General features: G+C 40.2%; 1 protein-coding gene across 2 annotated transcripts in view; it reads right to left on the bottom strand.

Annotated features, from left to right (window-relative positions):
- Positions 1–12,561, bottom strand: part of ELMO1 (engulfment and cell motility 1) — a 504,510-nt gene that overhangs the window by 253,693 nt on the left and 238,256 nt on the right. For both annotated transcript variants that reach the window (XM_074988098.1, XM_074988096.1), the window contains exon 14: positions 6,970–7,074. In XM_074988098.1, the coding sequence (XP_074844199.1) occupies positions 6,970–7,074 (105 nt within the window). The remainder of the gene's footprint in view (positions 1–6,969; positions 7,075–12,561) is intronic.

The raw sequence follows: 12,561 nt of genomic DNA, 5'->3' as shown, positions 1-12,561 counted from the left end.
GACCAGACAAAAAGGGTTGAGGACCCTACTACAGAAAACTCATCTGGGGTGACTGCTAAAACAGAAAGATAGCTGAAACAAAAACCCCTTAAATGAGGCATGTTCCCTTGCTCTTCTTCCGCCTTTCGCTTTTGGCTGTGCAGTAAAGAGGACACAATAAAATAACCATCAAATTGTCTCAGGTGATGGAAGGTACACCCAGAATTTCGATTGTGCACATGGTCACTCTTAACAGCCGTAAACTGGCACAGGACCAGTGACTTCAGGTGGAGGTCTGGCCATTTAAAACAGCCGATATTCTACTCCATCTGTAAACTGATTCAAGTGACAAATTTGAAAAAAAGTTGCCAATACAATTGTTATGATATTTATTTTACTTTCAGACATAAGCCTCCATGAGAGTCTGAGAACAAGACGCACATTATTGAAAACAGCTCTTTGAGGGGTAGCTGTGAGCTTCACAAAAACAAGCAATTCTATAGCACCTTAAATTTGTTAGTCTTTATTAGGTAATGAGCTTTCGATGGTAGGGCCCACTTCTTCAGATTGTCAGAAAGCTCATTGCCTAATAAATAAATTTGTTAGTCTTTAAGGTACTACAGGACTCATTATCTATTGAAAATAAGATAGAGTATCACAGAACATCTACAAAGCAGTAAATGAAACCCACTGTGATTTCAGGCTACCATATCTCCAGACAGAGCTGCTACTCAAATCAATACCGCCTTGCATTCACTGGTATCAAAAAGAGACCTAAATGACTCTCTGTGGACGGCTTTCCTTTGTGCCTCTCAAAATTATAAGAATCTGTGAAATTCAGTGATGCCACAGTTACCTGGTATCTTGCCTTTTCGTAACACATTCAGGATTTCAAACAATAATGAACTCAATGCCTCCCCATTATTATTTAATTACATACAAGAAACATGGTTCCAACTCACAAATAACTAAATCCCAGTACTAGGAAACTGGTTGAAACTCAAGATCAACGGAGACATATTGGTCTCCACCAGACACAATCTCACTCCAGGAAACAGCAAGATCCATAAGACTCAGATTGTAGAAAAAGAAATACACAGACTTCATTGAGTCGCACATCACCCAGCACAGATGCACTAGATGGGAACCCTTCTATGCCTGCACAACAGCCACAACATGTCGCATCTGACTTGGCTTGGGACAACAATGATCAGCAGTAACACTCTGTCCTCCCATGTTTCCATCTGTTGCAGGTCATCAGCATACCAAGGTGATCTGTGAAGATGATCTATGGAAACTGGCCATTTAGAACCCAACATATCCGCAATGGACAACAATAATCTTCATATTCTACTAGCTCACAAATGCAGGAAACTACAAGCCCCTATAAACATCCTGCTTCCTTTATTCTCCATGGATAGACTAGTGAAATAGACACTCCATTCATTACATCAATATAAGTATTTAAGCACATACCTACACAAAAACCAAGTATATCAGATACAAAGCTTTATCACTCACTCTTAATTGCATCTTGTAAAAAGTCATGTTTTCAAAGAAAAGAGCTTTGTATTATGGATCCCAGACAAAGAAATGAAGACGTACTAGAGATTATAAACACAAATAATAATCAACAAAAGTTCCAGAGAAGACTTTTTCAAGGTCTACTTTTTACTTTAAAGAAAGTTTCAGCTCTATAGTGCTGCAAGTTAGTTTTAGGAAAATGCCATTCTAATGGAAAATCCCTGAACTGCATAGTGTATGTTTAAACGGTAGCTTAATCTTATTTTTAAAAAAAAATATTAGAAATTGCAGCTGAGGTAGATTGGGTAGGATGGGGAGGAATTTCTCTGCTCCTTAAGAACAAAACAGAAAAATGATCTGTCACAAAGCTTTATTCCAATCATTTGCTTCACTGTTAACTTTAATTACACACTATGAACTGTCCTGTAATTATGCAGCTTGGGAAACTGCCAATTTTTCTTTTTGAACGTTCAAAGTTTTTTAATTTCTTTCAAAGACTCTGTATTACTTCCACTGGTGAATACCATATATTACATGACTGCACCTTTTAAATTCAGAGCCTCTAAGGACTGCAATGGATTTTGTAAGTGAAACATGAAAAACGGTTGCATACTTTATGTAAGTCACTAATATCACCAAAGCATTTAGTAAACAAATATTACATTAAAAAGCCACACCCACTGCAAACTTAAAAACAAAAATTCATAAGGTAGCAAGGAAACCACATAATCAGAGAAAACTGTGCTTTCTTTATTCTAAACAACCTTTTCCTCAAGAGACACCAGCCACATTAAATGGTAGACAGACAATGAAATTCAACCACAATTAACATAGAAGTCTAAATGAAAAATGCACAACCAGTTTAAAAACTGACCTGAGGTAGAGGTGAAACATAATTGTGTAAACAAAAAAAAATTACATTTATTCTAGAGATAAATGTCTTGTTGACTTGTAAGCAGAAAAAAGAGAGGAAGGAAAAAAAGGAATCAAGAGGTAGGACAGTAAGGTTACTCAAGTTTTATTTGTAATTAATTATGCTATGTCAGGATTTCGACAACAGTTTTCTTCTTGGAATTCTTTTTGCTTTTCAGATACAGACTTAACCACTCCCTCAATCACCTTCTAATGCAGTGGTGTCCAAGAGATGGCCATAGCCCTCTCCTGCCCCCAAGACAAGTGCCACCCTCACCCCTAAGATTACTTACTGGAGCCACATGAGCCACCCTGGGCTGAAGCCATGCTGCGCAAGCTGCCACGCAACTGGATCCTGTCAAGGCCAGAGAAGCCGCCTCCACTACTGCTGCCGCCACACGCTTGTCCCAACACGTGGTGGGGTGCATGTGCAGAGCAGCTGGAGGGATGCCCCACATGTGCGGCTCTCCTGAGCCACTGAGCCGCATTTCACCACACTCCGCTGCCCTGTTCGCTGAACGTATAGGATTCTGCAGTTCTAATCGCCTTGTCGTCAGTTCTTCTTCCATCTAATTCACTCCAATTTGAAGGCACTTTTTTATTTAATTCTATAGGCCTCCACCCTTTTATTTCCTTCAAATATCTAACGAAACCCTTCAGCAAGACCCACAAATCTTAATTGCTCCCTCTTAAGCCATGACAACACAACAGAACTAAGCTGATCTAATTTACGTTAGCATACAGTTGATCCTGGAATTACAACACTTGTGTATATCTATACTTTGCTTCTAGCTCATCTCTTGTGTGGGACATTGTGGAAGCCAATAGTTGACATAACCAATGTGGTGTCTACTTGGACACCTGTCGGTCAAACTATACTGACCTTGACTCTATGCCGCTTATGAAAGAACGGTTATTAAAGAGATGTAAGGCAGCCATTACATCAGCAGGGCTGAAATTTAAGTGTAGGCATTTCCATAGTTAAGTCAAGATAAGCTCCCTTTAAAGGTCTGAGGAAAGGCCCAAGCAAAGTAACTTTGAAAAGAAATCCAGACTAACCACACAAGATATGAGCTTCAAAAACTTCAGGACCCAAATTTTCTGATCAGTACAACCCTGCTCCCCTTATCCATGGTCTTTGTCCATAGCTCTTCTGCTGTTTGTCACAACTCGGGGTACGTCTGTACAGGAAACAGACACTCGTGTCTGGCTTTTGCCACCTGCATCAGGCTGACAGGGCTTGAGTTACACTGCTGAGTAGATGTTCTGGATTATGCTGCAGCCAGAGCTGGGGACTACCACCCCGTGCATGGTCTTACACCCTGTATTTCATCACAAGGCCAGTTATCAACACTGCAATTAAACAGCTCCACAGCCAGAGCCTGCTACAGGTTTTTAACTGCATTGTAGACAAACCTTAAGATTACAAAGGACACTGGTCTTACTTGTCTGCACTGTGGTACATGTGTTTATAGTGTCATAAGCATGTTATTTGCGCAATATTCCTACTTTAGCTGAAGGTAGAGAAAAGGTGAGTTGGTACCTTTTTGCAGGAAAAGGCTTGGACATTCTGAGCAGAGAAGGAGTTATTCATCTTGTGCAGTAACAGTAGATCTTCGAGATGTGTTGCTCCACTACCCTTCCTCCTTCCCCTGCTTTGTATCCCCTTGCTCTACTAGCATGGGTAGAGAATGAACAGAGGGTCCCACACTGCACACATGCCTAACAGGCACCAGAGGCACAAGGAGGTGCCACAGCCCATGTGTGTCTCAGGAAACCACTGCTAAGCAAAGAGCTCCAATAGCCAGCAGGGGGACAAACTGGCACCTACAGTAGAGCACCCAGAGGGACACAACTTGAGGAATAAGCCTGAGATTTTCATATGCACATTGGAGTTGAGAAAGAGCCATACAGTGATTATGCAAATCTCTGCACTCTGACAAGCCACCCGCCTTTACTGTAACTGGTTTATATAATTTATGGTTAACACAGGACTATACAGTTGTACAGAGATTCTCCAAATCTCTATGTACTGCTTGTAGGAAGGATTCAGGAAGACAGGAGTGGGGACAGATCATTAATGTTGCAAAGAGCAGCATGAACCAGAGTGGAAACAACAGAGACTTAAAGGGAGAAATACTGCACAACAGAGGACAGGAGGCAAGTGGAACAAACAATGTGCACATGCGGTAAGGAATGCAAAACGAGAAGGAAGCAGAAGCAGGTGAGAGCCATGATCATGGGGGCCATATAAGAACACAGACAGAAGGACAGACACCAGTCAGTGAATGGTAATGACTACTCGTAACTGGGACAATTTTCTCAAAAATTTTGCATAAAGAATAAGTTGAACACACATGAAGGGGGTAGGGAGTATTAAAAAAAGAGGTTATTTATGTATGAAAAGCTAAACCCCATTCTAAATATAGGAGTTGCAAGATAAAGCAAAATAAACTGATTTTTCTAAAAATTATGGTCTTTTCTCTTAAATGGTGCGATGGGGTTCAGGGGTCCCCAAGCTCTGCATCCCGTCCGCAGGCAGGAGTGACTCTCATTTAGCAGGCAGAACAGCGGGTTTATTAGCCAACAGGGCACAGCATCATACAGAGGAGTCAGTACGGCAGGCAGAGAGAGCCAGTCCAATCCATGTTGGAGAGAGGAGGCCCCGAGGGGCCCCCGGAGCCAGGGCCTTGCCCCCTCCTTTTCTCTCTCTCTCTCCCAGCCCAGACCAACTGCTTCCCAACTCCCAGTTCCAATTCAAACCCCTCAGGCTCCACCTCCTCCTTTGTCTGCAGTCCAGAGGTGTCACCTGGTCGCCTCAGTTACTCTCAGCAGGAGCCCCACACCCTCTGTGAAACACACACACACACACACACGTATCCCCCACTCCATCACAAATGGGATTACAGCTGCCCCAGCACACAGTACTTCACTCTAGTGCAGAGATTTTCAAAGCTGTCTGTGAAGTTCAGTGGGAGGAGTTTGCCTAATTCTCTTCAAAAAATAAAACTGGATCCAACGTAGAATCTCTTAGTTGTTGTTTCTTTTAAAACCGACTCTCTAATATGTAATGATGCTTCAATTTATTTGGATACAGTTTAATATCTGTCAAACTCCACGTTACTGGTTCTTTCTGCAAGGGTTACATTAGATCTGGGCTGAGAGGCAGGTCTTAAAAGGGCTGATTTGATAGCCCATCCCTTATTGTCTCCTATTACGGAAACATTCTGCTTATGTGTCTTCACTGGACCAGACAGCAACGCACCCTATGCAAGCCTCTCAAGAACTTCAGCATTACTCTGCTTTGTGCAAAGCTGTAAGTTAATGAAAACAAAAAAGCAGTAAAACAGCACTTTAACAAAATAGTTTATTAGGTGAGCTTTCGTGGGACAGACCCACTTCTTCAGACCATAGCCAGACCAGAACAGACTGTTCTGTTCTGGTCGGTCTGGTCTGGAGTCTGTTCTGGTCTGGCTATGGTCTGAAGAAGTGGGTCTGTCCCAGGAAAGTTCACCTAATAAATTTTTTGTTAGTCTTTAAAGTGCTACTTTACTGCTTTTTTGTTTTGATAGTATATAGACTAGCACGGCTTCCTCTCTGTAAGTTAATGAATATATTTAAAGTTCACTTTTAATTGGAGCTTTCCACACACCACATTTCATATTCCTTTTGGAAAATATTTTTGCTAACTAAGATAACACGACTATTATTTTTCTTCTTGCATTTAGTCTTTTTAAAATATGTCGTCTTCTCCGCAATTGTGCCATTTAGCTGTGCCAGCTATTACAGGACTTTTTAATGACTTTCTGGACTTCCACTATATTGATTTTCTCATCCTCCACTCATTTACATTAGGTAGACTTAAAGAAAACATTCAGTTGCAAGAACATAAATATCAGGATGTTAATGTGCTGAGATTATGGTTTAATGCCTCTTTACATAAGGAAACAACACATAACTCATTGCTACCAGACTGCCTTGAGAATAACTAATGTAGGAGGAGGAGTGGGCAGGAACCAAGGGGGGAGGGGGCAGTGGGGGCAGGGAGACAAGGGTAGGGTGTGCAGCATGAATCATGCTTCATCTCCCTATGTCCTAATGAAATTCATCATGTCCAATTGCTTCTTCGTGGAAGTCTCTTAATACCCAGGATGCTGTTGATAAGGTCAGTTGCCAAGGTATAGTAGACTGACAACAGAGGTATAGAAGGTCAGCTTTTGGCAGGGTTAATAGAATGGAGCAGGGTAGAGAATTCTGCCGCTTGAAATAAAAAAAGAAAATCTGCATAAACTCATTTCCCCCCATCCTTTGCACATCACTTTAGCAAACATAAAAGCCATTAATACAACTTGACTCAAACATACAACATACTGCATTCACGCAAAGCTTTCAGAGAAAGCTATGGCATTTCATGCCCTGTGGCTTTCTGTTCAGTTGTTAATTACTCTTTAGGATGTCAGATTCCCATCTGTTTTCCTGGAATTGAGAGCTACAAATATGAAATAGTCTTAGAGCTGTGAAACAGAAATTTGAGAAGTGGGAAAGAACCCTTACCCGAATATACGCGTCCTGATGGTGTTTGGCAAAGTACAACATGTTGTCAAGGGCTAGCATTCCAGGAGGGGTTTGTGTAAAATCCATTGCTGGGTTTACATGATTCTGTGAAGAGATAAAAGGTTTATACTATAAATATCTGTACAAAAACCACCAGCCACATTATTATTATTCATGTGATTACTATACTTCCTAAAAGACCCACTCTTAGATTAGCACTTCACTTTACCGAGCACTGCATAAATATGGAACAAGTAGCTGGCCCGTGCCCTGAAGCTCATGGCCTAAATACAGTTCTTTTTGCTGGTATGTCAGTCACTTAGTTCTATAATTATGCAAGGTTGACTTTGAATAAGCAGAACTGTCTTGGGAGCACAATCCCTTGAAGTCAACAAACTGTAACAAACGTTATTTAGGTGCTTCTGAAAATCCCACCCATAGCTGCTGTTTTGTTTTGTTTTGTTTTTACATTTAATAAGCATATGTGGATACATGTATGTATATACTAACATTTGCTAGTATACCTAAAAATACAATACACATGAGACTATGTCAAAGATGTGATGAAGCTGAGTGATAGTAACTTTGTTCAGTAAGTAATATTTATAGAATCCTGCAAATCTATGGATGTCTGCTTTATAGCCACGGGTATCCACATCCGCAGATGTCAATACAGATATCTGCCACTCGGTTTTGTGGATAGGGATGCAGATACAAATTTTGTACCTAAAGTCCTGAAAATTTGTGGATAACCACTTTATATCCAAGGGTATCTGCATCTGTGGATGTTAATGAGCATATTCATGGCTTATTGTTGCAGATATATACGTGGAATTTGTACCCACACAGGTCTCTAAATATTTAAGATAGATTAACTGTGTTGGCACTCATGGCTTTCTGCACATTAAGTGTCATGAGTAGAGGTGCACAGTTTAGCAGCTTTACTTTTCAGGCCTTCTTGTAAGCTTTTTCTCAGGTTTCTGGGTTTCCACATCTGAATTTGAAATTCATGGTTAGGGTTTGAATGAATCCAAAATCTCAAGGCAAAACACACTTGAAACTAGGTAAAACTTAGCAACTTCCAGACTAAATGGCAAAAATGTTTAATTCCACACACTTCTGAAATAAATCCATAAATCTGTACTGTTGTGTTAGTGCATCTTTTAATAAGTTTTCTATCTGCTTAATGTTTTAAATAAGTTCCACAGAATTCAATGCTTACGTAGATGTAAACATCAGTAGAGTTCTAGATAACACTGTTTCACAGCTCTTATAAGTAACTTTTAACAACTTCTCACAATGGCTAAGACGCAAGAGTATAAAACCATCTGAAATTCTTATTTTTCCATTACACACACAGTTTCACTAGTGCCTGCTTCTAGTGTCTTTAGGCTTGTCTACATTTAGAATACCACACTGCTTCACTGAAAATATTAACTTGGCTGATGAGGTTCTCTTGTTGGAATGGGCTTGCCTAATCCTTGAGTCTATGGAAGGAATTAAGTTTATTTAACTGCATCACTCAGGATTGTAGATTTTTGACATCCTGCATGTCGTACTTAAGCCAATCAGTCCAATTTCCCAGTACAGACTAGGCTATCATTTCCAATGTTCTAACACACAAATGTTCCCAGTCACCCAGAAACAGAATTTCAATTTCTCACAATCCATCTGAGAGGGTTTTAAAGTGCATTTATAACCACAAAAGTTACTGGAACAATGACACAGATTTCCTACTCCTCCAATTGATTAACTATGTTTATTCAGTGGCATCCACTTACTTCACTGATTTAAATTTTGTTGGCCCAGAACACTCAATAAATCTATGAGACTGAGATGGGGTTACTCCTGGAAGAATTTTGCATCATTGCATGTGCACAGAATCATGTCCCCTGCAAATTTTGCTTTCCCACAGAAAAATAACTTTGGATAGGGAAGCTGTAAGGTCAATCACGTGCTCCCCACTAGCCACTAGCTGTTTGGTTTGGGTGTCTGGCATAGCCAATAGAGATGTAAATCACTGAGAATCTGCAGTTGTATGCATATGTGTGAGAGAAAGAGATGTACACATACACACACACTCTCAACTTGCCACAGCAGCATGGTTGGCAGGGAGGGGCAGGGCTTCCAAGGAACTAGGCATGGCCCAGCTCTGCCCTCCGAGGTGGGGCAGAATATAGTAGCCTGCCTGCTTAGTGAATTTTTCCCACTATCTTTGTGAATTCCCCCAAGTATAAAGCAAATGTGAAAGTTTTAAGGCTCCCTTTACATTGCTAGAGTAGTGTAAAGGACATCATCACTTGTAAATTATTATGGGGCTTTAGTGATTGGAACTGGTCTAATTTTTGAACTAAAATAATTTCCTGTTAAAATGTGGTCTATGAACTGCTTGCTACTGATCTTTTTGGAAATGGTCACTAGCCAGCATAAACTATGAGTTTCATTCTGTAGTCCTCACTTGCTCATCTGTTGTCTGTGATGTAGCATGGAGCATATGGTTGCATATGTTTGCTGACTAATAACTATGGAGGGTTAAATTCAGCTACATTACTTTAAGGCAAGATGGTTTGGGGATTTCCACCAAACCTCCCTATTCCCATTCTCCATCCATCGTACTGTAGTTTAAATAAATTACTGAAATAATTGTAACCCATGTGATTTATAACGCATTATTTTGACAAGATATGCAGAATTTTAAAACATTGTCCACATAAACTTTAATTTGTTGGCATGGAATTCCCCCATGAGTAGAGGGGAATCCACTCTTTTTCACACATTAACACAACTGATAAATAATTTCCTTCTGGAGAAGCCCTTATCTATACATGTATGTGAAAAGTTGTCTGTGATCTGTCAATAATTCGTAATTAATATGTGAGTAGAAACAACAAGAGGAAATGAAAAAAAAATGGTTATCCTGTTGCTTTGAGAGACAGCCTGAACTTGTAACAGAGATAGAGCCGTGCTAGTCTATACACTATCAAAACAACAAAGCTGTAAAGTAGCACTTTAAAGACTAACAAAATAATTTATTAGGTGAGCTTTCGTGCACAGCTTTAGCCAGGGACAGCTGACATACAATCCTAGATTCAAACATTCAGTTACTTCGCGTTAAGCATGGGGCAGTGTAGACATAGCCAATATGTATTCAACAGATGGGTACATGGCAACAAAACACTCATCCCTGCCCTCTGTCAGCTGATTTGGGTTCAGGCTGTGGGACTACAAAATTGCATTACAAATGATGGAGCTCAGGGACCCACCTCCTTTCAGGCTGCAGCCTGAGCCCAGATAGCCACACTATAGTTTTATAGTCCTAAATCGACAAATGCCAGGCATGGGTGTTCTGTTGCAGTGTGGACAGACCTAAGCTATGTTCTGTAGACTGACTCCTATAGTTAAATCTGATCTCTCTGTGTTTTTAATAAATTTTGTTTTAATTCAGACCTCTTGAATCTCAGACTCATTTACACACATTTTTTAACCAATTAGTGGAAGTGGCATGGCTTCCCTACAATGGGCACAGTAATACCAGTATAAAGGAGCGTATAATGCTACATTTAAAAATATAAACCTTCAGAAAGAGAGTTAAGATAAAGATACAAAACCGAGCTATCTAAAAATATTGTAGTGAATAATTTAGGAAGTGTGCAAGCCCTTAATTTATGTCATAATTTATTAAAATATGAGAACGGATGCCCCTGGGCAAAGTATCTGCATTTGTTTAGTATAAATCTGTTGAATTTCATGCACTGTCAAGAATCAAGAACGAGGAATGCACAGGGAACTGATTTGCTTTGTAGCCTAAGAAGTTTAGTTCATTTGTAACTTTTTCATAACAGACCAAAGAAAAGTTACAAATCTTTCAGTATCTGAGCAGCGTGTGCCAAATACTGTACATCTACTCTACTTTTTATGCTAAAAAAAAATCAGTCACTGAGAATTTGCTACACAGCTACAAACTTGGGCACGGTGCTCCTGACTATGCCATCTTTTGTTTTTTTCTCCTTTTGGGGAGGCGGGGTGTTATGAATCCAAAAAGGAGATGTGGGTCTGGAAGAGACCTTGAGGAATCATCTAGTTTATTCACCAGAACTGAGGCAGGCCCAACTATTCTTGGACCATCACTAACAGATGTTGGTCTAACTGGTCCCTTTGTGACAGGGATTCCATAACCTAAGAGTCAGCAACCTTCTGAGGCAGAGTGCCAAAGTTTCACCTTTTGACCTCTATGTACGATTCGTGTGCTGGAGACACTTTTTAAAGTCACTAATAGTCTTACCTACAGCAATTTCATTAATAAATCAAGATGTGCAACCTCACCATTTAGGTGGTAGTTGGTAGCATTAGCTGGCCTTTTATTAATCTCTAGTCTTTGAGCAAGCTACTGGCTTCATAGGGGGAGGAGGGCAGCGTAAGGTGGGGCTAAGCTCCCACCTCACATGGCAATGAAAATCACTTATATGCCACTCTTGTTGCCTGTGCTGGGGGTTGCCGACACCTGCTATAACCCCACTTCCAAGCCTACTTCAGAACTTTATTGCCACCTACCAATTATTCCCCATTTTGCACTTGTGCATTTGATTTTTCGTAAGTACTTTATATTTTATTGAATTTCTTGTGGATTTCAGACTAATTCTCCAATTTCTCCAGGTTCTTTCGAATCAGCCATGGTGCAGATATGTGGCTCTTTTTCCTGTGTAGCAGTCACAGGCAAAGGTCAATAGTTGAAGTTTCTCAACCCATAAAATAGTAATGATCTTTCTTTCACTAAAGCAGGTCAAGAACAAACCATAGCAAACGATCCTGCACTGGAAGTGGGAGGAGAGATAGCCTAGATGAACTAATGGGAAATTTCCACATTAATTCCTATTATTCTTTTTGAAAAATGATAAACACAACAACAGAGGAGATAATGGGAAGAGAGGTAGTCTGCTGATGTATATGAAATGCCCACATTCTACTTTTTCCCTGTGGTGGCCACCAGACTATTAGGATTAAGGTATTGCCCTTGCATTCAGGAGATGTGGGATCTATTTCCTCCTCCATCTCACCACGTTTCATAAGATTAGAGTTATTTTGGATAAACTCCAATTTGAGTAACTGTATTCAAGCTACTTAAAATTTTCCTATAATTTTAGTTGGATAAACCACTGCCTGCTTTCCAACCTGAACTGCTGTATTGCGTTACTGGTTGCTTTTTAATAGCACCTACTTTTCATCCAATGTGTGGATATATTTCAGTAACAGAAGTATCATAACTGGAATAACAGTGTATATGATTCAGCATAATGCTGGTGCACTGTCTATTGGCAACTGGTGACTTTTGAATTGCAACCACTATTTCCTTTATTGTATCCCTAGCTGCCTTATCTTACATTTTGTTACGCTGTAGTATATTATCATCACCCTTTACATCTACTGGCATGTAGGGTAGAAACAAAGGCCCTCCATTTTTGTCTGTCACTGGCAAGCCTCTCCATAGTGACCCAGTTGTGATTCATGTTCTTCATTTCTACTTCAACAGTCCAGCGCGATGTTGTCTTGGATTGTCCTCCTTCTGCTTCCCTTCAGTAGTCCAGTGCACAGCAT

The sequence above is a fragment of the Carettochelys insculpta genome, chromosome 2, assembly GCF_033958435.1.
Source record: "Carettochelys insculpta isolate YL-2023 chromosome 2, ASM3395843v1, whole genome shotgun sequence".
NCBI lineage: Eukaryota > Metazoa > Chordata > Testudines > Carettochelyidae > Carettochelys > Carettochelys insculpta.
This window is presented reverse-complemented; position numbering and strand designations above follow the sequence as displayed.